This window comes from Carettochelys insculpta, chromosome 13 (genome assembly GCF_033958435.1).
Source record: "Carettochelys insculpta isolate YL-2023 chromosome 13, ASM3395843v1, whole genome shotgun sequence".
Classification (NCBI taxonomy): Eukaryota; Metazoa; Chordata; order Testudines; family Carettochelyidae; genus Carettochelys; species Carettochelys insculpta.
Window position 1 is genome coordinate 43,402,783 of NC_134149.1, and position 26,323 is coordinate 43,429,105.

The 26,323-nt window shown below is 54.8% G+C and overlaps 1 protein-coding gene across 1 annotated transcript; it reads right to left on the minus strand.

The window, feature by feature from the left end:
* Positions 1-371: 371 nt before the first annotated feature.
* On the minus strand, positions 372-22,194 carry LOC142020141 (uncharacterized). Its single transcript, XM_075007778.1, has 7 exons — positions 21,882-22,194; positions 7,407-7,569; positions 6,296-6,439; positions 5,130-5,252; positions 2,715-2,954; positions 2,337-2,462; positions 372-1,402 (listed from the first exon to the last, which is right to left on the minus strand). Exons 1-7 carry the CDS (start codon positions 22,013-22,015, stop codon positions 1,115-1,117), a joined length of 1,218 nt encoding a protein of 405 aa, XP_074863879.1. The 5' UTR covers positions 22,016-22,194; the 3' UTR covers positions 372-1,114.
* Between the last annotated feature and the right edge of the window lie 4,129 nt (positions 22,195-26,323).

Genomic DNA, 26,323 nt, shown 5'->3' on the forward strand with positions numbered 1-26,323 from the left:
TCCTAATGGGCAACAGTCTAGCATTGCCACAATCAGCTGACTGACCACTTCTTTAAGTGGCAGAGGCCACAAAGACAAAATTAGGATCCTAGAACGCTAGCATTGGAAGGGACCTCAAAGTCATCAAGTCCAGGTCCTGCCCTGACAGCAAGACTGAGCCCCATCTATTTTCCCCAAGCAAGGGACGGTTGAGGTCAGGGTCGGGGAAGCTTGCCCTTGTGCTGACTGCTTTGCTTCTACTTCTTTCTTCCCCAGTGCTGTTGAGCTGGTTTCTCAGGCCATAGCTCTTATCTTTTTAATGAGGGAAAGAACTCCTCTTTGCTTGTGTCCTACAAGCACATGGAAAATAAAAACAAAAAAAAAACCGAGCATTTGTGTTTGTTTAATTTTAATCACTTGACTAAAATACCAGCTCTGTAGGATCCAGGAGATTAGTTAAAATAAATAAGAGTAACTGCTGGCCCTGGTCCTCGCTGGCTGGAGTAAGGAGCTGCTGAAATCCCTTGAGAATTTGAATGAAGCACAGAGGTGCCCTTTGCTGGAGCAGCTGCTCCCTACCCGTGCACTGGTAGGCTATAGGATGACTTACGGCTCAGGGCTCAAGATCTCCAGTGAGTACAGATGGGGTGAGCCTTTTCCATATCTTAGCATCAGCCCCTGGTGTGTCCAAGGGCCTTTTGTTCTTGTCACTTTTTTTGATGTGGGAGGCACAGCACATGCTGCTTGTTAAGCATTCCTCACCCTAGAATTACTTGCAGGCTAGACTTAAGCAGGCAATGCCCCAGGAGCAAGGCGAAGCTGCTTGAGTGAATCTAAGAGATGAGCTCCACTCCAGGCACAAACCTTCCATTCTTATTTCAGGAGCTTGGAGAAAATTAGGGAGAAAGCAAGTAAATTAACTCTGGCCCCGCCCCCCAAGCTGAAGCTGCCAGACCCTCAAGCCCTGATTGGTCTGGGCCATAACCAGTGGAAGGCACAGCTGCTGAAAGCATCTCCTGCCAGCCTTGTGGTCTTTCCTGTGGCTGGCGATAAGCACCCAGCAGCAAGTGATTGCCAACAGCCCCGTGTGTGTTAGCTTAAAAAGTGCTGCCAGGAAGAGCCTTCTCTCTCCTCCCTAATAGTCTCTGCTGGATGAGGATGCGTGTGCCTCAGAATCCCGCGAGTGGTGCTTGGCACATTCCCCCAGCTTGTGGCCGTGCTTCTCGCAGTGTTTGCTGCAGTTGCCTCGCTTGGGTGTGGAGGAAGTGGAGTTTGCAGGTGAGGCGGGTGCTGCCGGCCTTTCGTGGGTGTTGCAGCGATGAACAAGAATGGGCTCCTTGGTGCTGGTCTTGCTCTTCAGGAGGCGCTGAAGCAACTGCTTGTCTGACCGCTCCTTCCTGAAGTCATCCTCAAAGATCTTAAGCTGCAGGGAAGGCAAAGGAAAAGTTAAAATGAGCAGAGAGGCACATGGCTCTGGTCAGCTCCGTACAACGGAGGCACTAGCAGCTCTGGTGCAGTGGAACCCAGGAGCCCATTCTGAACCCCGTTTGGAACACTGTTCATGCTGATTCAAACAGGAGTTAATTCCCATCTCCTATTTTCTGATCAGCTGTTCCCACGGGGCCGGTACTTTCCAAAGATCAGAATAACACATCCAGCTAGTCAGCGACCTAGCGCTTGGTGATTGCTTTGTACATACCATGCTTGACCTCACCCCGTTCTCCTTGTCACTATGGTGACCCACAAAACTGGGCCTCTGAAAATGTATAGGCCATTTTGTTGCACATATCGATAAATGTGAAGTAATGCACATAGTCCAAACTATACATTCCAAATGATGGGGTCTAAATTAGCTCCAAAAAGAGATCTTACAATCATGGAGTGGATGTTTCCAGAAAACTGTTCACAATGTGCAGCAACAGACAAACAAGCTAACAATGCTAAGCAGCATTAGGAAAGGGCTAGCTAATAAACCAGCAAGTACCATGTGGTCTTGATTTAAATCCATGGTTCACCTATCCCTGGAACACTAGGTGCAGTTCTGGGTGACCCCCATTGCAAACAATGTATTGGAAATGGAAAAAGGCAGAGAAAAAAGTAATGAAGGAAGGGGAATTGTATCTTAAATGGAGGCAGAAAATCTCGCCAGGTATGTTATGGAGTGGTTGTTCAATGCCAGAGGTAGGAGGCTAAATCAGCGAGACTAGTGGTCTGCCTCAGTGTAGGGAAGCCCCACGTCCTAAATGTATTCGGCCTCCATTGGGAAACCCTCAACAGTGCCTAGTTTCTGGCTGTTGCTGCTTCTTCCCTGCAGCTGAGTTGCACTTACAGGCTGGCCGCGGCCCGTGAGGACTCACCTGCTCTTGCAGAAGTACCATCTGCTGCCTCATCTCCTCCTCCTTCTTCCGTAGCTTCTCGTTCTCCGCTTCAATTCTCTCCCGGTCTTTGTGTTCTGTCCTGAAATCTGCCTCGTAGATCTCTGTCTGTAGAAGCAAGAAAAGACACCTGGTGGCAGGGACTGGGAAGCCCTACCATAGCCACGTAACCAGCCAGCACTCTAGAGGGTGGGATGACGACACAGTCTTGGAGTTGGAGCATAATTAGTTTGTCCTTGGATGCTAGCCTGAGAAGAGCCCCCTGTCCGATCTGCTTGAGTGAACATCTCAGGGAAGGTCTCCCCCCAGCAGCCCCTTTCCCTGAGAGCTTGTGTCCTGCAGTGACTGACGTTACCTTACCTGGCATTTCAAAGCCTCCAGCTGGTCCTTCAGGTCAGTCACCTCTTTCACAGCATCCACGCTGTTACTCCTCTGGGCCAAATGCTGACACTTCCTGGCCTTGTGGGCCTCGCTCCCTGGCGCTCTCTGAGTGGCGTCTTCATGCTTTTTGAGGTGGTTCTCCTTCGAGCTCTTCCTGGGAAGCGAGAGGCGGGCATCTGCGGCGTCCTCCCAGGGCAGGGAGGCCAGTCCCTCAGCACCCTAGGGAAGGAAAGGCTTACAGCTCAGCCGTCAGGATCATCCAGTTCACTGGTTACCTAGAACTGCTAAATGGCCCCAAGTACGTTGGGTCCTGACTGATGCATTCTTGTCCCAGTCCCCGTACAGGGGGGTGAGGGACAGGAATTTGGTCTGTGACAGTGGGGAGGGACTGGGTCAGGCTGTTACTTGTAGGGAAGTCACCCTAACAGATCCCCCGCCATCCTGCTCCTGGGGCACCACAGCAGGAGCCAGCCGAGGGCGTGCAAGAGGGGATAAAGGAGGCAACTACCCCAAGGCCGGTGATTCAAGGACTCCTGCACTGTGCTGGTGGCAGATGGAGTCCTAGGCCCTGAACAGACCTTGTCAACTCTGGCCTTTCCCTTGCCTGAGACTCCCTCTTGAACCCCCCCCCCCCGCCCCCCCCATGCATCTGGTGAAGCGGGTCTCTGTCCACGAAGCTTCTCCAACATATCTGTTAGTCTATAAGGTGTCACAGGACTTCTGGTTGTTTTTGAAGATACAGACGAACTCGGCTCCCCCTCTGATACTTGTCACCGCTGGAGGGCTGCTGAGAAGGGTCAGCGCCATGGTTCAGGCGGCACTGAGAGCTGGCTGCCCCAGCCCCCCATTCTGCTGAGGCCCTGCCTCTTCCTGCGCAGGGGGTGCCCCCCCACCTCGCCTGGGGGCCCACAAAAGCTGCTGGCTCTTCTACATGGGTCATCAGATACGGAAGCAACTGAGAAGCCCTGAATCAGGGTAGGAGATGGCAGCCCGCTTGAGGCAGCAGGTAAGAAAAGCGTGAAGGGAAGCTGAAGTGTCCTGATGCCCAGCCTAAGCAGGGGTGTGGTGCTACCAGCGAGGCTGGCTCAGGCCCTGTGTTTCCTGCCAGCCGCTTCAGCGAGGCTGGACTCTTCTCTGCAGTTTTTCAGTACAGTTTTGGAACAGGAACCACCCCACCAGGAGGACAACTGAACTGCTCAAGACCACATGTCCCTGCTACCAGCACCTCCACTAAGGGCCGTCTGAGCCAATGGGCTTAGCAAAATTAGGCAAGTGCGTGACACAAGGCCTGCTAGTCGGGAGATGTGGTCTGTAGTCTGTTCTGCTACCAACCTGCCGTGCAGCCATGGGCAAGTCACTTCCTGGCTCTGTGCCTCAGTTTCCCCCTCCCACCTCTATCGCCTTAAAATGTAAACTCTTTTGCACGTGGCCAGGGCTTAGCAGGACAGGGCCTACATCTCCCCTGGGCCCCACAGCCATTCTGATCCAAATAATGAAGTGAGACGTGCTGGCTCTTGAGCAGTGTTAGTTTCAAAGGTTCACCGCAGCTGGAGCGGAAATAACCTCGTACAGCTTGATGGGCCAGTGTGGATGAGGCTAAGCTGCAGCAGAGTCCTGGTCTAGCCTAGATTCCTAACCAGGTGTCAGCACTGTAGTCTGAACACAGATCTCCCTCCGTGCTGGCCAGCCGTACTCCAGGGCACAGCCGGGTGCTGTTGTACCAGGAGGGGTGTTAAAGGTACATCACAGCCAGTTTAGATGGAACATGAGTCCTTCAGAAAGAGAAATGGCAGGTGCTGACTGGCTGCCGGGGTCACACGAGGAGACACATACCTCATCAGTAAGTCTCTCGGCACCCAGACAATCCTGGATGTTCTGATTTCCGTGTCCTCTAAACCCACCCTGAGCACGGGCCTGTAGGGAGAGGGCTGCCCCTCTGAGAGGCCATGCCCAGTTGTTAGAGGACAGGACTGGGGTGAGAGCTGGCCTCTTTGTGCTGGGGAGAACATACACTTCCAGTCTGATTTTTGCACCCTAAACTTCAGCCCAAATCTCGGCTGAGTCAAGCCTCGTGCTTTGCTATTACCAGAGTCGACTATACGCTGCAGTAATTTGCCTAGCCAGGGCTCCTACAATATCGCGGAGCCTTGACCAGGTGTCTTCCCCTCTAGTCCTCTGGGAAATGCCAAGCACGGTGGCCTTGGAGTTGACAGCTAGGAGCAGGTCTAACGGGGGTGGAGTTCCTCACCGGCTCTGAGTGAAGATAGAGGCAAGGGGCTGAACTCTGTACGCCAAGGAATGTGACAACGTCCTCTGTTTGTAACCCCGCAGCTTTGCTACAGCTGCTGCGCTAGCACTCCTGGATGGGAGGAGGAAGGGACCCAGTGCACTTACAGCTGAGGCCCTCTTCTCCCGGCCCTGGTTCTGTCTGCCTTCCAGCTGCCTCACGTACTCCTGCAAATGCTGGTTCTTCTTCAGCTCCTGGATGAGGGTTTGCTCGTAGTACTCCCTCTTGTTCTGTAACAGGCAGGAACGCAGTCAGAACAGCCCCTAACCTTCAAAGGAAGCCGGCAGAGCCTGGATGCCTCTTGCATGGCCCAGGTCAGTGATCAGCATCCCCTCTCCCTGCTGCACCGCTTCTTGGAAAGCCCGGCTAAGAAGGGAGGAGCAGTGTCTTTCACAAGCAGCAAAGTCGTGTCCTTTGTCACCTCCCGCCCCACACACCCAGCTGGGTAAAGCAGTAGTATCAGCAGCATGGCAGGGGCCATCAGACACTGGAGAACTGGGGGCTATTTGTGGCTCTAACGGCAGCCAGCCATGACCTTGGGCAAAGCGGCTCTACTTTAGTGCCTCAGTTTCCCTACCAAGGAGCTCATGACACTGGCCTCTTTTGTAAAGTGCTAAATCGATAATGGCTGCAGTGTCACCCACAGAGGGTGCAACTCCCACAACTGGCGTACCAAGGCTGAGGCCAGCAGGTTTGGCAGATGAGCTGGGTATTACATATCCTTTCCTCCTGCCCCCAGCAAAGGCCCATCAGCTTCTCTCATGCTGCAAGACAGAGCTGAACATGGGCTCTCCCAGGTGCCAGAAGTGCAGCAGCCCAGGGTCTCACCAACCACTGTCACTCCAACTGCAAGGGAGGCTACGGCATGCAGCATCTACAGAGGAGTGTAGCCTGGCCACGCTGTGCTTGGGGGTCCTGCGGGACGCCAGAGAATACAGCTATGCAACTGGAAAACTAAGGTGCCAGCTGAGACTCGAGAGGAGGGGAGTGGCTGAGATGGAGAACTGCCCTGAACCTTGCTGCCTCCCCTGTGCTCTCCAGACAAGTCTAGCCCTAGGCTGGCTGCAGTGTCCCCTGGAAGCTGAGCTTTTGGGGGGCCACCCAGGAGAGATTCAGGCACTGCCCAGCTGCTTGGGGCGTGCCCACGACAGGCAGCATGTTTCTAGGGGTGGTGCGCATAACAAAATTTATTCTGCACCTGGATGGGAAAAAATTAGGGGGACCACGGCTGGCCCCTGCAGGCCGAGAACGTAGCAGAAGCTCCTTTGCTCACCTGTTCGTGCTCAAGCTTCATGGAGAGCCTCTCTGTCTGCTGCTTGAGGATGGCCACCTCCTGTTGCAGGGTCCCCATATTCTGCTTCAGCCCCAGGGTCGTGTTGTGATAAATCTGGTCCCACTCCTGATTTAGCTTCATGAGCTGGCAGAAAAGCCATGGGTGAGTTAGACAGCCCTTGTGGCCACACAGGGAGGGAGAGTTCTCTGCACCAGGCTGCCCCACACCCGGTTACGAGCCTGGGCATTAGACCGTCACAGCGCAGTGTCCCTCAACCATCGTGAGAAACAGCATCTCCTGTTCGAGCATCAGGGGAGGTGGGGGGGGGGCGCAGAGGGGATTTGGGATGGGACCTGCTTAACTTAAAAGCTCTGCTGTGTCTGTGGGCTACTTAATTATTATAGATCCTGGCACCGGGCACTTCATAGGCACGTAACAACGGAAGAGCCCAGCCCAAGCACCTTTCCCAGCGGCAGAACTGAGCCAGGGGCAGGTCTGCAGTTGAGCTTTGGCTCCTGTTAACACAGAACTTGGGGGGAATGGAGGTAGCGAACGCAGTGGGACCCAGCGTGGATCAGGGCAAGCTGTGCTTACAGTTGATTCTAGGGCTTGGGGTTAAGCTCCCTCCGACCCAGCTGGCAGACAAGATCCAGCAGGATCCCGGCCTGATTAGATACCGTGGGGAGCCCTTTCCAAACTCACCCTCTACCAGTGCTGCCGTGAACTCCCCACCCTCAATCCAGCAAGGGGCTGCATTGTCACCTGGCTCTGACCCAAGGGAGGGAAGAGACTGACAGCCGTGGCTTTGGTGGGGATGTAACTGCGCCCACCTCTGGGGTATGGCTGGGGAATGCCTTGGAGAACAGAGCTCAGCCAGTCCCCCTGGTGCTATGGAGAAGGGAGCAGAGTACGGCTCTGGAAGGGCTCTTTGTGCAGAAGACAGATGTGTGCAGGAGCTACCCTGCCCCCTCCTGCTAGCCCAGGAGCTAATGGGGAGCTGGCCATTGGAGTGCAAGGGGCCTGCTGGCTCCCGGACTTGGATCGTATCTTGCAGGGCAGGGGGTGACAAGGACGGGGTGGGGGGGGTGAGGTGGTGACGTGCTTCGCTCACCTCCTTGTTGATGCGCCGCAGCTCTGTGTTCTTGTTGAGCAGCATCAGCTTCTCCTCGTCGGCCGAGGTCACCGTCATGCTCTCCGAGATGTAGGTGACTATCTCCTCCGAGTCATGCCGGCTGGAGGCGCCGGGCTCGCTGAGCACTGCCGGAGCGCCCTCCCTGCCCGGGCCACGAGAGAGGAGGAAAGTCAGCAAGGGCGGGAAGGAACCGGGCACGGTTCTCGTTCTCCGTGGGGGAGCCTGGCTCCAGGATCAAGCTCTGCACATGGGCCTGGCAGCGGCACCCCCCACCCCCACTCTGGGGCCTCGCCCCAGGTTGCTCCTTCCCACCCAGAGCCTGTGCAGACATCTCCCTCCTAAAGCTCACAACAGTGTCCTCACCAGAGGGTAACACGAGGGCCCCAGCGGCACCTACCCTTCCCCTACCCCGACAGCAGCCAAGCAACCCAGCAAGGCTGGCGCTCTGCACAGAAAGCTCTCCCCTTACCCAGCTGTCAACATAAGGGACTGTGACCCAGCAGGCAGGCCCCTCCCAGCCTGAGGCAGAGAACAAGCTCCCTGCCTGCTCAGAGCACAGTCACTGACTGAGGCCGGCTGGGAGCATGAAGCACCCCGCCAGTCTCACACAGAAATTGGGGAAGTTCTTGGTAAGTGGCATTTGCATACCTTAGATTTGCATAAACAACTTCATTGAAAGGGGTTTTGGAGGGGAATTCGGCTAGAAAGAAGCGTGTGTAAGACTGAGAGGGCCTGAGCCCGGGTTAGTTCCTGCAGCCTCATTCTGCAAGCTGCTGCGTGCTCCCAGGGCCGGCCTGACATGTGATGCTGGGCAATGTGTCACCAGCAGCGGTCCCCTGGAAGGGTCACAAGTGGAATCCCACAGGCCACCCCTATGAGCATCCACTATCCTTCTGTCCGGGGATTCTCAGTGCGTTACCCTGCAAGCCCAGCCAGTCCAGCAAGCCTCCCTCCCCCTTGCAGCCCCGGACTGAGGTCTCCTCCCTCTGGGACTGTTGTAATGGAGACAGCCTTTGCTGTTGTGCTACGGGGCACGGTAAAGGACCGTGGCTAGAGTAAAGTGCAATTAAATTAAGTTACCCATGTTTATTTGCCTGGCTACATCTGGGGGTACAGAGGGGCACCATCTTTGTGCGGCCACTCAGGAGAAATTCAGATGTGCCTGGTGGATTAGCAGAGCACCCACAGTTTGGTTTTTATCTCTATGGGTGGTGCACATATCTTGGTGCACATAAAAATTTGTTCCACACAGGAACAGAAAATATCCACACCTGGATGAAAAAGATGAGGGAACATCAGTCAGTTAGTGTTACTCACCCTAGAGCTAGGGCTCACAACTCCAGCTAGCTGATTGACGGTGTTAAAGCAAAGCCCAGCAGGTCAGAAATTCACGCCCCCCCCCCAGACACGAACACAGAAACTGGGGTCCCAGCCGTAAGATTTCAAAGGAGTCATTGGTTCCTTAAGAGTTTTACTTGTAACTTTCCGAAAAAGAACCCATCTGCTTATGAGTAAGTTGTTCCGGCCAACAGGGGTTGTCCTGTCTAACAAAGGTTTTTAAAGCTTTCTGGCCCTGAGCGCAAATCTTAAAGGCTCCAAGGCCAACACCTCCAGAACAGCTGTCTCTTTCCCCCACGTGCTGCCTAAAGCAGAACTAAGAGATGATCCGTCTGCACGTTTACCTCCGAGTGGGGGAGGGGAACCATCACAAAGTTGTGACTCTAAGTCAAGTCCCTTCTGAGCGTCAGCCAGGCAGCACCCTGGAGTCCTCACCATGAGCTGAGCAAGGGGAGAAAATAGTATGGTGGAAATCACAGGGTGAGCTCTTTTTTTCCACTCCATTGTGCTATTTCAGCTCCCCTTAACAACTGAAACTGCTCAAAGCAGCCGCAGACGCTGCCTTGTGGGACTCCGACAGCCCCTCACAGTTCACTGGAAGGGGAAATTGGAACAGACGTCCAAATATTAACATAGATTTGCATTTTGCAAAAACACTGAGAGGTGGATTTCAGTAATGGGCCAGGGCTGGAGATGGTCACACGAAAGCCTGATGAGAACCAGCAGAATTTTACTGGCTGCCATCCCTTGGCCGGCCAGCTCCGGGCACGAGGGCTTTGCACAGCAGGAGCTGGAATTCCCAGCAGCTTGCTGGGCAGATTCACCAGTTTTTCCGCCCCAGGCCTGGCTTATGTAGCGTGGGAACCTTGCAACCTTCACTTGGCCCTTCCACCAGCTGGTCCAATACAGCAAATTCTAGCCCAGCGGTGGGCAACCGGCAGCCCACCAGGGCTCCACGTGCGGCCCACAAATCCCCCCAGCTGCCTCCCTCCCCCATGGGCCTCTGGCACACAAAAGCATCCCAGTCCCCCTCCCGCACAGCACTTCTGGAGCGCCCCAATGACCTGATGCACGCTCTGTCCCTGCTCCTGCCCCTCCCTCACAGAGTTGGAATGGCGTGAACAGCTGATTCATGAGGGAGGAAGGGCGGGGATGGCACGGGAATCAGCCCATTGACAAGCCCCATCAGCGCTGGGAGGGAGGGGGGAGGAGCAGATAAGCGTGAGGCTCTGGGGCCCCAAGGTACAAGAAGCATGTGGGGAATGGGAATACATGGGGGGGCCAATCTACGGAGCTATTCCTGTCTCATAGAACTAGAAGGGGCCTTCAGAGGTCACCGAGTCCGGCCCCCTGCCCTCTCAGCCGGACCTATCATCACCATCCCTGACCGAGCTTTTTTTTTTTTTTTTTTTTTATTATATCTATTTGCCCCAGATTCCTAAACGGCCCCCCTCAAGGACTCCCAACTCGCAACCCTGGGTTTAGCAGGCCAATGCTCAAACCACGGAGCTGTCCCTCCCCTCAAAAGGGCTGCAGGTGAAGCCCCAGTGGTCTGTGGGTTACTGTGGCCTACCGCGGCGAAGGAGGGCCGCTCGTGCAGCCCGCTCACCATTTGTGGTTGCCCATTGCTGTTGCTGGCCCCCTTACGCCAGCATGCTCTTCAAGTGCTAGTATCCTGGGACTCTGAATGACTGGGTTTCATTCAGGTGTGGATGGAAGGCGGCCTTGAATTGCAAGGGTTTCCTTTCAGCGCAGCGACCTGATGGCAGCAAGGACGGATTCTCTCTCAAATGAAATATCCAGGACACTGTGTCGTCCCTTGGGGGCAAATGGAGCGGCGGATAACTGCAATCGTGGGGCATTGCCAGCCTCGTGTCTCTCCTCCGGGAGCAAAGCCAGCTCTCGCGTTTCCCAGGTATGAGCTGTGTCAGCCCAAGCACTGGAGGTGGCTTGTGGGCTTGCCAGGGACAAGAGCCCATGGTTGAATGGGCCACTGGCTCGCCTAATGTATCTGGGTGGCTTTCTCCCTCCCTGGCTTCCAGTCCAGTAAAATGACATTGCTTCCTTGGCCTAGGCCCCATGCCACGCAGACCACGCATGTGACACAGGTTTCTCTGTTGCATCTGATGAAGCGGGGTCTTTGCCCATGAAAGCTCGTGCTCCAAAATATCTGTTAGTCTATAAGGTGCCACAGGACTTCTTGTTGTTCTCAAAGAGACAGACTAACACGGCCCCTCTCCGATACGCGACACAGGCTGTGACTCTCCCTTCGTGGCCCGGGGAGGGAATGTCTTTGAAATGGTTTTGTTCCATTCCCAACTACCCTTCAAGCTGGTCATAGCCAGGTATCTCCACTGGAAGAAATCAGGCCCACAAAGTCCCTGCCCCTCCACATATCGGCTGCGCTCGGGTATCGGATGCCAGATCAGACACCACTGATTTTTTGGCATTCACTACAAGGCCGCTTGGCTGCTCGGTCCAGGCTGTCTTTTGTGCCATACCCAAGCCCAGGAATCCCGGCTCGGTTCCAGGATCATTAGCAGGAGCTTCATGTTGGATCTCTCGTCTGAAGTCTCACCGCTCAGTACTTCAGCCAGGGTTTCCTCCTGGGTCCTTTATTGGGTTCGACCTGGGGCTATGTTGCCACCAGCTGTCTCGGAAGCGTTCCCGGTTCTGTCCTTTCCGTCGGAGTTGCACAGCACGAGCAGGGCTGGTCCGACGCCTTTGGCAGCCCTTAGAAATCAGCGAAGCCTTTTGCTTCTTTCCAGGACGCTCCTTAAAGCCAGAATCCAGTCAGTCCTTAGACTTGCAGGGGTGGCCAACCTGCACTTCCTGAGCCACAGGCGGCTCTTTGAGCCATTAAATGCAGCTCCTCCTCACAGCCATGCACTGGGAGTGTCGTCTGCTGCTCTGCGCACACACCCCAGCACTTGGTGGGAGACGTGCAGGGTTGCAGCAGTGGAGTTGCTGGCATTGAGTTAGAGAGGAGAAGCTGGGTGTGCCTGGTTCTCAGGGAGAGGGAGGGCATTGAGTTAAAGCGGGGGGAAGGAGTGAGAAATTGGGTTAGAGCGGGGAGCTGGCGGTGCCTGGCTCTGGGGAAGTGGGGCACTGAGCCAGGTATTACATATTTATTTTTCTCTCTCTACCTAGAGACAGAGCTAGAGCCAGATCTACCAGGCAAATGGGGAGCAGGGTGTGGGAACTGGGCTCCTGCAGGTGTGTTGAGGGTAGCTCTGGAACGGATTCCCCCCCCAGTTCCCAAAATCAGCAAGCCCTCTGCAAGCAGGTGCTCGAATACCCCCCAGGCTCCCCGGCAAGCCCCGCGCCTCTAGCCACCCCTAAATCTCCAGGACGGCTACATTAGGGGTGACGCAACTTCCGCTGCCCAAGAGTCTGTTTCTGAGACAGCAACTTCTCCGCCAGGCCAGTCCCATAGCGGCAGGAAGTGGTGATGCTGAGACAGGATGCGTGAGCCCTGGTGACAGGAAACTGACACGGGACAGATAGAGCTTGAAAAACCCACCCTGCTTCCAGCTGCTTGAGTAATAATGGGGTTCCCCTGGTCAGGCAGAGCCCCCCCCCCACCCCTCCACATACACACACACGTTTCCAGTCAGATGCACTCATTGCAAATCTTGCCAATAAGCCCAGTACATGGGCAGGAAATAGCCACTGGGCTGGAAAGGTGCCTAGGTCAGGGCCAAGCCCTTGATTGGCCCAGTTTGGTAGTTACCTGGCTAGCCCAGGCTGCCTTTCCCCTTTGACGTCTAAGCTAACCTTGTACCAGAAGACGAGATCCCTCCTCTCCCTGCAGACCCCTGCTCACTTGCATAACAGGCTTCCCACCTGCTGCCTGTGCCCTGACGCGCCGTCACCTGAGGTGACAATCAGCGTTCGCTGTCCGCTGAGTGCTCGGGCAGCCACCCAGCGCAGACTCAGGTGCCGCCCCGCTGATTAGCAGCCCGCAGCCGCAGCATGTTTCCACTGGTGGCACACAGCCTTGGTGCGCATGAGAACATTTATTCCACTCGTGGACGGGAAAAATATTGGTGACGATGCTGAAAGCTGAGCGCTGTTAGAAAAAGCAGCCCGATTGCTGCCAGCGGCATGGGGCTGCAAACAGAGGGCAGCCTCCGGCCTTGGGCAACTTGCCAGGTCAGCTTGTGGCCCACGTGGAATCCTGCATGGGGGGAGTTGCAATCAGGGATCTTCCAGCCGGGGAATCTCAAAGGGCTTCACAGAGGAGGTTGGTATCGTGATCCCAGTGGGAAACAGAGTGGCAGGGTCCCGCTCGGGCAGGGAGTCGGGGAGATGCCCAGCTCCATGTGCTGCCTGCTGGAGTACAGGCAGTGTCATTGCTCAGGCAGGGATGTGTGCTTACAGGGAGGACGTTCCAGGAGGCAGAGGAGCTGAGCTGTGCTTTCCTCTGTTTCGGAGCTGCTGGGTGCTGTTTTGTCACCCGCTTGCTGACGGGATGAGTCCCATGAAGGACACGGGCTGTCAGCAGCTGGTACGGTCTCATAGGCGCGTTTCCAAGCCATGCAATAAGAAACCAGGAGTGGCTGGGGTCACAGCAGGTGCAGCAGGCAGAGCCCTGGCAGTTGGGCGTTGGTATCTCCGAGTCCTCACTCCCAGTGGTTGAACCCGGTCCTTCCCTTACCACTTACGCAGCGTGAGCTGCACTGAAGCAGAAAGTGAGGGGTGCATGGGGGAATACAGCAAGGCAGGCCAGCCCAGGTCCTCCAGAGACAGAGGAAGGGGCCTGCTCACAATGGGAAAGACGCTTGGTGTTTGCATACCTGGAGGGTGAAATCCAAGCCCCATTTCCAGCTTTTTTGCAAAACAGAAAGGCTCCAGGCTACTTTTCATGTCATCTACCCCAGCTCCCCCATCTCTAGTAGTCCGCACAGGGCAGCCTCCAGGTTTAAATGCCAACCCTTTGGGCATCTGGCTGTGCTGTGCTGTGCTAGCTAAAGCCTGTAAGGTGAGGGAGCTTCAAACGGCAGCTACATTGATCTCCAGCACCAGTTAGAGCTCTCTTGTGCTCAGTCAGCCTGCTGCCAGCTCACTGTTAGTAGGACGCCTCCCTGCACCAGCCGGTATGCTACAGAATATACAGATTCAGCCGGAGCGTGGCGATCCTAGTGCCAAACCTGACTGACCGGGGAATGGCACTTCCTCACTGGCTGACTCCCTCCAGATACAACGAAGCTGTGTCCTCATTTAGAAAAATCATAGCATCATCAAATACTAGAGCTGGAAGGGACCTCAGAGGTCACCATGGCCACTCCTCTGCCCTCCCCCTAGATCCCTTTCTGCAGTTCTCCACCTACCCAGGGAGTCGCTTCCCATTTTGTACGTGTGAAACCGATTGCTCCCTCCCACAGTTCACTACTTTGCATTTCTCCTTATTGAGCTTCATCCTGTTTGCCCCAGACCATTTCTCCAGGTTGCCCAGCTCATTCTGAATTCTGACCCTGTGCTCCAAAGCACTTGCAAGCTCTCCCAGCTTGGGATCATCTGCAAACTTTGTTAAATCTATTTAAAATCCAAGCCACTTCAGCGGGAGCGAACTCTCCCGCACAAACAGACCCTTGCCGATACCGATTTTTACCTTAATTCGGTAATTTGCTGGTGCAGGAGTGAAACTGAATTACGCGCCTACATTAGGGGGCTGCCCTGGTTTGTCCAGACTGAGTTCTCAGTCCTACGTAACTGACTTTTCTAGTACAAAGAAGGCCGCACAGTTTGTTTCCACTCAAGGCTGATGTCGCTTGGGCGTTGGTGTTCTGGTCACCTTAGTTCAGATGTTTAGAGGGCTGGCAAATTAAGCCCATCGGTGGCTAGGAGCCAGCATCAGACGGTTATAACCATATGTGACTATCTCCCTTTCCTGGAGCTGCATGCGAGCAGCCATGGAAGGCTATCGTGAGCTGCATGCTGGATCTGAGCGGAGAGGCAGACAGGCGCCTAGTGAGTTAGCGATTGTTAATGGGAGCTAAGTGCCACACCTGCAGGCTCCTGAACCCCTTCAGAAATCAAGTTCTTAGGCTCCATCTGCACTATTTTAGCCCTTGCATCTAAACTCTGCTGTGATCGAGGGGACTTGTAAATGGACATGGGCTCCAGCAAAAGCCAGATCTAAACATGCCCCAGCTTAGGAGCATAATAGAATCAGGATGCAGCTGTGTCCCCGCTGCTCCCCGCCCCGCTCCTGACAATTTGGCCAATGCATTACGCCCAGAGAGTCGCCAGCCGCAGGCTGAGATGAGCTGCCCAGAGGACATAAGGGGCGTGTGGCTTAGCACTACCACGCCGTCTGACCGAACTGTATGGCCCCTTCTAGCGGCTGGCTGAACAGAGCCGTGGTTTTTCAACCAGTGGTGGTGTGCCGGGAGAACTGTCCAAGTGTGCCAGGAAATTCTGTCAGTTTTCCCTCGCTGCCTGAGTCCCAGCTAGTGCTGGGTTTGTCAGTTCCCCCCAGTGGCTCTTTGCAGAGCCAGCACGAAGGGAAATGCAGATACCACAGGCTGCCGCCGTTTGCGCTGGGAGGCAGCTGAAATGCTCCTTCCTGGCCCGAGCTGGCAGGGAGCTCACCCCCACGCCCTGCTGTGGCAAAGGAGAGGGAGGGCGGGCGGTAGCCTGTTGGAGCCGGGACATGGTTTGAATTCTGCCCCCCGGCTCCAATGGGCTGGTGGGGATGGGAGCTGCTTTCTGGGGTTACGTCTTTGCTCAACATCCCTGGCACGGCAGGGAGCAGATTTTGAAAATGTGTCTGTGTTCACTCAGACGGTGTGTTCTGTGGCGGGTTTGATCCTTGTTTAGTTCATTGTGTGCACTGCTGTGTTGCAGACCTCTCGAGTCAGACCACAACCACAGTAAATGTAAGTAAATGGGCCGCTTGTGTGCAATCCAGGCAGCTGAAAAAGCGTCACGTGCCGTGGAATTATTTGTTTCACTGACGTGTGCCATGCTGGGAAACTCTGGACTAGAGGGTAGTGGCCGACTACTGCTACTAACTAATGCAGTTATTCCTTTAAATCGTAGAACACTGCGACTGGAAGGGACCTCGAGAGGCCACTGAGTCCAGCCCCCTGCCCCCATGGCAGGACCAAGTACTGTCTAAACCATCCCTGATAGACATCTCTCTAACCTGTTCTTACATATCTCCAGCCATGGAGATTCCACAACCTCCCTTGGCAATTTATTCCACTGTTTGACCACCCTGACAGTTAGGAATTTTTTCCTAATGTCCAACCTAAACCTCCCTTGAAAAACCATCATCCCCTAGAGATGTTTAATTCACCCCCAGGTACTCGAAGACCCTTACAATGAAGCGCAGTTGAGGCCTTCTCAAGCATCAAACTCACAATCGCTGGTTGACAAGGCCTGGGTTCTAACCGCTGACCTGTTCCTGTTACAACTATACAGGCCCAGTAGCAGAATCTGGCCCATTATTTACTGCAAGTGGTAGAAGCTCGGGTTATTGGCAGGGAGGATCTCAGAGGATGGTCCTTGTGAGGGGGTTGTTATGTATTTTAGAGGCAGCAGGCTTCAACTCAGGGGAGGGTTTCGGATTCCTGAGTGGTATCCATATGGGGCTAGTCCCGCCCACACAACACCGCCAGCCTGCGATAAAGTGCATTTACACTGGATGTTGCTTAAGGCTTGACGCTGGAGACACCTTGGGCTTCACGTTCAAGGGTGCAAAGTGCCTGGGGCCCCACTGACTTCAGACAGAGTTACGGGAGGTCAGCACTTGTTTGGCTCAGGCCACGGTGTCTCGAGCTGAGCACGCAAAATCACAGGCTCTGCTTTTTAAAATCTGGGCTTCATTCGGTGGGTGCTCTACGAGCATCCTGGGGTCTCTGCTGGCAAACGGCATCACCCTTAAATACCAGCTCCATAGCGCGGTGGCCACAGCCCGGCACACCCTCACGCTTGTGAGTTACTTTCACTTACACAAACAGGCTGCCGGTAGATCACTTGATGGTTCCCTCTTGTGGTCGTCCCTCTGGTGTACCTGGCTTTGGCCACTGTCAGAAGACTGGAGACTGGGTCTGCTGGGACCTTTGGTCCGACCCAGCGTGGCCATTCTGACATTCACTAAAATAACACCAACTCATATGCCTGAGAGCCCGCAAGACCTGACTTGATGGGGGTATGTGTAAGTGAAACAGGACGCTAATCAGAATGATGTGATTTTAGTATCAGTCATCTTGTGATCTGCTAGGATCAGAGTCACCTTGGCGCTTTGAAGTCGTGCAGTAAAGCACGGGGTCTGGGCTGAGCGGTGTCTTTATTACCCACGATTTCAAGAGCAGTCAAGTCCTTCCAGTACCAGCCTTGGAACCTGTGACTGGAAAGCACGAAATAATTGCTGGTTGCAGGTAAGGTTGCAACTGGGCGGATGAATCTCTGTTGTTATTCATGAGCAAATAACCTTGGAAACCAGAGCTGGGAAATCCCCGTAACAGGCACCAGAGCTTGAATTGAAATGATCTCATGGTGTGTATTAGTTATTCCGCATATTTGCTAGTAACAGAGAGGGAGCCGGGCTAGCCTATATACTATCAGAACAAAAAACAGTCAAGTTGAACTTTAAAGACTAGCTAGTCTTTAAAGTGCTGCTTGACGGTTTTTCGCATATTTCCTGTGACGCTCCAGTTTGCCGGCTCCCCAGCATGTCCTGCATGGATGCAGCATGTCCTACAGCTCCGACTAGAATAGCACCCTGGTGGGTTATGTGTGACCTAACTGCCCAGATTTTAACCACTCCAATGGGAGAGCGAGGACCCATGTGCTAAATCTCCCCACCAAGTTCGGATCGGGCTGGTCCCTGGGGTCCCGAGGGTTGGTCCCTGCTCTGGGCAGGAGGCTGAGGCAGTAACTCCCAGGCCCACAGAGCCTGGCAAAAATCTGGAAGCTAAGAAATGTCCACGTGTGTGGAGCAGATCAGTGAGGGTGTGTCTAGTGAGCCCTGTAATTATGCACAGCCACAGGAGAGGCCTAGATCTGGGGAGTTGGGAGGTGGGGAGGTCTTGCTGCTATTAGCATGGACCTTCCCACATATCCACCATATGTATGTCCTATAAATACTCCTAGGAGCACGGGTAAAGATCAAAGTGCCTGTGAAGGCGGAATTCCCCTGTTGCTCTCCAAGGGCCTGGCCGCAGCGGCTTTGCAAATGAATAGGCTGTTGGCACCAAGGAAAGAACCTAGACTCACTGACTGTACACCCACGGGCCTCCATTAGCCTGAGCAAAAGGGCCTTGCTGGGCAAGTCAGAGCTGGACAGAGCCACCACTAGTGGTGGACACAGCACCAGAGTGAGTGGGAGGGGCTTACACTACCACACTAGTTAGCGTTTTTAAGTGTAGACAGAATCTCACCTGGGGGGGCTGCCCCAGCTGGTTAGCAGAGTCCCCCACAGCCGCATGTGTGGTGCACATCTGCACATGCCTTGGTGCACATAACAAAATTTATTCTGCCCATGGATACCACAAATAGCAGCTGACTGTGCTCGCCGCCTGGGTGTCCCCTGAGATCCACCGACTCCCACGAGGATTTTACGATGTGTTTGCTGTCGGGTTTGCCAGTTCTGTCAGGCCAGGGCTGGATTTTGTTATATGTTTGCACAGCGCCTGGTTCAAAGGGGTGGGGCAGTCAGCCACGACTGCCACACAAGCAGTAACAATCAACACAAGCAGGGCTGCAGAGGCTGCACGGCAACCAGGCATCGGGGCAGCTCACCTCCTCCTCCCCTCCTACCTCTGCTGCCAGCTCCCCCACCACTGCACACACACGTCCTCGAGCCCCTGCCCTGAGGCTGCTCCCGCAGGGCGTGCAGCCCAAACGCGCGTTCAAGTTCTTTTCCACGGTGCAAGGATCTCGCGAAAGCATTTGCACAAAATGTCACAAGTGGAGCAGAACAAAACGTGGCAGGCAGGGCTGGCTGCTGTCAGGGCACCTGGGAACGTGACAGATGTCACTCTCCACCCTGGCCTAATAACAAACCCACCTTCCCTCCCAGCCCCAGCTGCTTTCCAAGTCCAGGGACCTCCTTGAAACTGCCCAGGGGTGAGAAGCCGGCCACTCCCGCTGCCTCCCAGGCTGGAGGGGCTGGGGGCCAAGTCCTGGCCAGGGCAGAATCCGTGGGAAAACTCCCACTGATTCCAATGAAGCCAGGATTTCACCCCATGTTTTCTGTTTCTTTCTCCCATGACCAGGGGTCTCAGGAAGCTGAGCGCTTGCGCAGCCACCCGGGAGGCTTCAGGTGCCGCCCAGCCAATTAGCAGAGCAGCCTGTTTCTACAGGTGGTGCGCATCCGCAGATGCCTTGGTGCACGTAACAAAATGTATTCCACCCATGAATGGAACAAGTTAGAGGGAGCCCTGCCCATGACCTCAGCCTCTTCTAAATTTCTGCGTAAGCCCTTGCTCACTCCTGATTACTCAGACCTCACTATTACTTTACACGTACTCACCTGCCTCTGGTAGAACCTTATTCTCCCACCAGGTCTGCTCATTCACCTGCCACCCTCTCTCTAAGCCCCGGCTGTGCACAACCAGGGCCAGGGCTGTTTCTGTGCTATTGGCTTGCCCAGTGCAATCGGGCTGTGCGTCGCACTGGCACCAAGGAGTCCCAGGGAAGCCGAGGCTCCCAGTGTGTCAGGTACTGCACACACAGAGTTCTGTTGTCCTGCCCTCCTCTGACTTTCCAGTCATGCATTAAGTGTGTGGTTCGTTCTCTCTCACACGCTCTCCCCAGGGGCAGAACTGTGGGTGCAGCAGAGTGGTTTGTCTGGGTTGCGCTTGCAGCTGCGTTCTTTCAGTCAGACAGGGCAGGAGTGGTTTGCCTGGCCCTTGGAGTGGAAGCTCCCTTGTGATGACCCTCAGTTCCCGGAGAAGCGAACTCCCCAGTCTCGGACCCGCCGCTGAGACAAATCACCCTTCTGGCCCGCTGGAGCCCTGACCTCAGGCATTGCTGCAGTCGAAATAAAATAATGTGCTTGGGTGGCGAGTTTCTGTTCTCCTGAGCTTTCCAGGGGTGGTGCATGAATCCCAGGGCCTGGGGTGAGAACAATGCTGGTGGGTCTTGGAGGCGACCACATTCATCAATCATTGGCTCTGTATGCTTCTTGCAGGGCTTATGCGCATCACTTGCTTATTTCTACCCAGAATCTGCCCAGAGGCATTTAGCTGATCAATTTCGTTTGAGCTTCATGGCAGTAGCACACACCACAGGTAGCAGAAAGCAGCCTGATGAGCCCAGTCCTTAGATGCTCCATTGGAGTAATTGGAATGATGCCAATATACCACACTGGGCACTGGCTCGGTCAGTCGATCGAGTGGCGCTGCTGCCTGTTGTAAACTAAAACTAAAATGTGACTTTTGAGATATGCTGTGCATTAGATAAGGGACATCCCTGGTTATTTCCAATGCAGCGAAACGAGCTGCCAGATACAGCTAGTTCCCACTCTGGCTCCTAAGTAAGGACCAGTTCAGGAGAAACTCACCACGTGACTCTTAGTTTCAGACAGATTTGCAGCAGTCACCCAACACGATGAGTGCTTGAAAAATCAGGCCCTGTCATTCCAGCTGTACTGGCTTTGACCTGGATTCTCAAAGGTATTTAGGTGCCTCATTCCAGTCCCTGGGCACCTAAATTCCTTTGGCCATCTAGGTCATCCTGCTCTGAGTGAAGCTGTTCATGACAAATAATTTACTTCCCTGGAACACTGTCCCAACTTCCAGCCAGCACCTGTCCCTGCCAGGAAGCTACCCTAGGTCGAAGAGCGTTGGATGGGTGGTTCTGAGCAGGGAAACAATGGTACAGAAAAGCCACCCTCTGATCCCACCGCACTGCCTCTTGTGTGAGCTGTCTCAAAGCTGTGAACAGTAATACAGGCCTAGAGAGGTGCATTTCCTGCAGTGACAATGGTTTAACTCCCGTCTCTCGGCCAAGCCCCCCAGTGCTGGGAAGCTGAGCCCGGTTCTCATCTGGCTCATCTTGTCGCTCCTGTTATTCATAAGTCAGTTTCGCTCCGGGAATCCTCATTACGGGCTATGCCGAGGCACAGCTCAGAAAGAGCCCAGGGTGATTCCCAGAGTCTGTCAGACAAAGTCAGCACTTGACTTCTTGGAGCCCAAGTCTAGTGAGACAAACAGGGAAGTGCTCCGAGCCGCGGCTGGTCAGTCCCTTCTCTGGGCTGGGCTGCCGTTTAAAACTGGGGGCTGGGAGCAGAGCTCCAATGCAGGCTCTACACTCCCAGGTCCGGCTGTTCCTTCCAAGAGCCAGGCTGCAGCCTGGCCCCAGCAGCATGGGTTTCCCCGGGGGTTCTTGGGGCGGGTTTGTGGAGTCAGAGGGTAGCGCAGCCCGGGAGCAGCCGCCCAGTTCACCAAGCTGCTGAGAACCGGCTCCTAGTTCCCGCAGGCCAGAATGCCCAGTCCACTTCCCAGGCAGCTCTGACACCGCAGCTATGCCCACCGCCAGAGCCTCCTGGCATCTGTCCCCGCACCCCAATGTGTGTGTGTGTGTGTGTGTGTGTGTGTGTGTGTGAGTGTGAGTGTGAGTGTGACCTGGCAGCCTCCCTTCCCAGGCTCTCCTGCACACAGGGTGATCAGCCGAGTGCAAAACTCCCGCTGTCCCCAGCGGGGCTGTCGGGCTCTCCGGCCCTGGTACCACAGAACAGGGCAGGTGCAAATGCAGATGTAACTACCCACAGGCAGCTCAAACCTGGGGCCTCTGGAGCTTAGCGCACGTGCCTCTCCAGCTTGAGGCTGGAGGCTGCAGAGGACACTTACTCCTCTGCGCCCTCGTCAGGGCGCCGCAACACGGGCCAGTGAACCACACCTGGGGATGCGGGTTACAGGGAAGGCGGGTGCCCACGGGAGGAGCTGCAGAAGCCGGCAGGGGCCCGGCTTGCAACAGGAGGGGCCCGGGAAGAAATCCCAAGTCACTTCCACCCTTGGGGCTTGTTCCTCTTCCCAGCTCCCCGCCCAGCAGCCGGGGGGCCGGGAAGGGGCCCAGCTGGTACCTGTCCGTCCCGGCTCAAGCTCCCATGGGGCCCAAGACCCGGCCGCCACACGCCCCTCCCGGCCCGGCTGGACCTACCTGGGGAAAGGCGGCGCGTCCTGGGCTCTGGCCAGCCGGGGGCCCTGGCCGAGGCAGAAATCCAGCGCGGGGGTCCTTCTCCCCAGCTCGGCCGCGTCCTGCCGCGGCAGGGCCAGGAGCGGGCCGGTCTCCATGCCCGGCGCGCCGCAGGGCCGAAGCCGAGTGCCGGGCCAGGTGCTGGCGCTGCGCCGCCCCTCGCGCCCGGCACCCCCTGGCGCTCGCCGCCGGGAAGCGCCGCCGCGGGCTCGGCTGCGGCCGGGGGACTCGCAGCGGGGCCGCGCGGAGTGGCCGGCGGGCGCGCGGGCCACTTACTCCCGCCGGCGACTTTCTCAATGGGAGGGGGGCGCGTTCCATCCCGCCCACGCGCGCAAAGGGCACGGGGGGGCCCACGCGCTCGGTGGCGCAACAGGGGGAAGTTTGCAAATAAACCCGCCGGCCCCGCGGGCTGCGCGCCGCATCCACCCTGGGCCTTTCCGGGTCCCGCCAGGCCCCCGGCCGCATTTCCCGGCGGCAGCGCGTCACCTCGGGGCCGTGTGTGCCCCCGAGCGGGGTCCCTGGGCAGACGTTTCCAGCCGCAGCAGCTCCCACGGGGGGCGGACGCGCTTGCACTGGGCAGGCGTAACACGCACCGTGCGGGCCTGCCCGCGAGGCAGATCGGCACCATTCACACACACAGTGGTGCCCACAACACACACACACTTCATCCACACACACACTGGTGCCCACAATGCACACACACTTCATCCACACACAGTAGTGCCCATGCACACACACTTCATCCACACACAGGGTGCCCCCCACACACACACACTTCATCCACACACACAGTGGTGCCCACAATGCACACACACTTCATCCACACACAGTAGTGCCCACACACACACACTTCATCCACACACAGGGTGCCCCCCCACACACACACTTCATCCACACACACAGTGGTGCCCACAATGCACACACACTTCATCCACACACAGTAGTGCCCATGCACACACACTTCATCCACACACAGGGTGCCCCCCACACACACACACTTCATCCACACACACAGTGGTGCCCACAATGCACACACACTTCATCCACACACAGTAGTGCCCACACACACACACTTCATCCACACACAGGGTGCCCCCCCACACACACACTTCATCCACACACACAGTGGTGCCCACAATGCACACACACTTCATCCACACACAGTAGTGCCCACGCACACACTTCATCCACACACAGTTGTGTCCACAACGTACGCACACTTCATCCACACACAGTAGTGTCCACAACGCACACACACTTCATCCACACACAGTGGTGCCCACAACACACACACACTTAATCTACACACAGTAGTGCACAACGCACTACTACTACTTCATCCACACACAGTAGTGCCCACACACACACTTCATCCACACACATAGTAGTGCCCACAATGCACACACACTTCATCCACACACAGTAGTGCCCACGCACACACTTCATCCACACACAGTTGTGTCCACAACGTACGCACACTTCATCCACACACAGTAGGGCCCACGCACACACTTCATCCACACACAGTAGTGTCCACAACGCACACACACTTCATCCACACACAGTGGTGCCCACAACACACACACACTTAATCTACACACAGTAGTGCACAACGCACTACTACTACTTCATCCACACACAGTAGTGCCCACACACACACACACTTCATCCACACACATAGTTGTGCCCACACTGCACACACACTTCATCCACACACAGTAGTGCCCACACACACACACTTCATCCACACACAGTGGTGCCCACAACACACATACACTTAATCTACACACAGTAGTGTACAATGTATGCACACTTCATCCACACACACAGTAGTGCCCACACACACACACTTCATCCACACACAGGGGTGCCCACACACACACTTCATCCACACACACAGTAGTGCCCACAATGCACACACACTTCATCCACACACAGTAGTGCCCACACACACACTTCATCCACACACAGTGGTGCCCACAACACACAAACACAGAGACACAGTTCATACACGCACTAGTACCCGAAATGCCCAGTGATATGCTACACACATACAGTGACACAATTCACATACCTCCGACATCCAGAGTGCCACACAACACACATGAACATAGAGACACAATCCACTGGCACATGATATTACCTACAACACCCAGAGTGACACACAACACACATACACAGAGTAGCACAATTCACACACACACACAGACTAATACCTACAGCACCCAGAGTGTAGTGCAACACACACAGAGAGACACAATTCATTCACACATACAGTAGTATCCACAGCACCCCAAGTGAGGCACAACACACAGAAACGCAATTCATACACACACTCTAGTACCTACAACATCCCAAGAGCGGTACGCTACACACATGCACACAGTGACACAATTCACAGACCTCCAACATCCAGAGTGCCACACAACACACATGAACATACAGAGACATAATTCATTTGCACACACAGGAGTACTTACAACACCCAGAGAGTGACACACAACAGACATACACACACTAGTACCGACAGCGCCCAAAGAGTGACCCACGGCACATTCACACACAGGGACACAATTAATTCACACATAGTAAGTAGTACCTACAATACTCGAAGAGTGATGCAGGACACTCGTGCAGAGAGAGACACAATTCATGCAGTGATACAAATGGCACAGCACACCTGCACACAGCTAATTACACACATTACACAGGCGCATAGGTAGGCCCCTCAGAGTTTGTACACCAGACAGGGACACCCAAGACATCCCCTTTCCTATGGCAGGTGGGCAAAAAATTCAGCTGCCACCAATCTGAACAAAAATGCAGATTTGGCAACACCAAAACTTGGCGTGAACTCTTGTAGATGCCACCAAATCGTTCACTTCTGAAAACAGACGCGTTCCCAAACTCTGAAATAAGCGAAGGGTTTCATGCCACAGGGCCAGAGGAAAATCTTCACGTTTCCATTTTTCGGTTTGAAACTTAGATTCAAATCCTTCTTTCCTTTAATTTCTTAAAAGTCAAAAATCTTGCAAAGTGGTTGCAGTTGAAGTGAAATGTTTCATTCAACCTGAAACTATTTTTATTTCTTTTGTGCTTGGTTGACAGTTAAAACTAAAAACACCGATTCTCAGTCCAACCTGAACATCTTTTGGACATTTTGAAATTGCCCCGTGAACTGAAAAACGGTTTACTTTCCCAGTTCCGCTCCCGGACACAGAAGAACACGTCTTACGAGGAGACCCAGTTTATGCTGAAGTGCTCTGCTTTGGAAGGCTGTGTTTCCCACGGTCTGATATGGGTACCAGCAGTGGTACATGAAAGGATTTCAAGGGGTACCAGGACAGAAAATAAATTACTGAAAATCAGGAGATAAGCACTGGGGCAGCACTGAGAGGGGGAGCGCTGACAAGGCCGAAGTTCCGGAAAGGGTATTTTAGGTTTGGTAAACGCTGTTGTAAGGGATCAGAGGCCTAGCAAAAAAAGAGCAATCAAGCCAAGCGGCTGAATTGATTTCAGCTGGGGTTGTACTGGACTCTGCTTTTCTCATTCCTCTGCCATATACTGTAACAAGCAAACAACTGAAACCAGTGATGGTGCAGAGAGGTGCAAGTGGAGAAACAGCCCAGCTACCCTGTGATAATGATCTCAGTGTGGGTAAGAGTGAAATCAACCACAGAGCAGAAGCGGCCGCAGTAGGTGGCCAGAGAGCGTCGATTGACAAGGCAGAAAGGTTTCGGGGGCTGCAAAGGACAATCGTACCAACCCCAAGTGATGCGGCTGCTCGGGATTTTGGTTTGAGAAGAAACTCCGGTAAATGACGCATTTTCAGTAAGTTTGGTAGCTCCACACACTTGGCAAGCTGTGTGATCGAGGCCTGCCATGCTTGGTACCATCAAAATAGCCCTGTCCCTGCCCCGCAGCACGGGCCACTGGGTGGACGGAGCCATCATGAGACCACATGGGTTCAGTTCAAGGGGCAGCTGTCAAGTATGCTGGTAAAATCTAAAGATAGGTTTGAGCAGCTGATCCTGGATCCAAATTCTCTCTGCTCCCAGGGGCATCTGGCAGTGTTGCCTCTCTCTCTTTTTTTTTTTTTTGCCACCTATGGGCAGAATAAATTTTATGTGCACCAAGGCACGCACGGCTGTGCACCACCCAGAGAAACACACGCTGGCGGCTGCGGCTGCTGCGGGCGCTCTGCTAATCAGCTGGGCAGCACCTGACTCTCTCCTGGGCAGCCGCTCGAGTCCTCAGCTTACAGGGAACATTGGTGTCCAGATCTGGGGTGGTGGCTCAGGCCCTCCCGAGGGACTCCCCACCACCAGGGTGAGCATTTTCCAGCACTGCTCAGAAGGGGTAAGAGGAGGCCACTCTCCCTACATTCACTATAGGTGGGGGGACTG

Coding starts and splice junctions, on each gene's coding strand:
- LOC142020141 (XM_075007778.1), bottom strand. CDS start 22,015: ATGGAGACCGGCCCGCTCCTGGCCCTGCCGCGGCAGGACGCGGCCGAG. Junction 6,440..7,406: donor TGCGGCGCATCAACAAGGAG/GTGAGCGAAGCA, acceptor CTTTTCTGCCAG/CTCATGAAGCTAAATCAGGA. Junction 1,403..2,336: donor TGGTACTTCTGCAAGAGCAG/GTGAGTCCTCAC, acceptor CCTTCCCTGCAG/CTTAAGATCTTTGAGGATGA.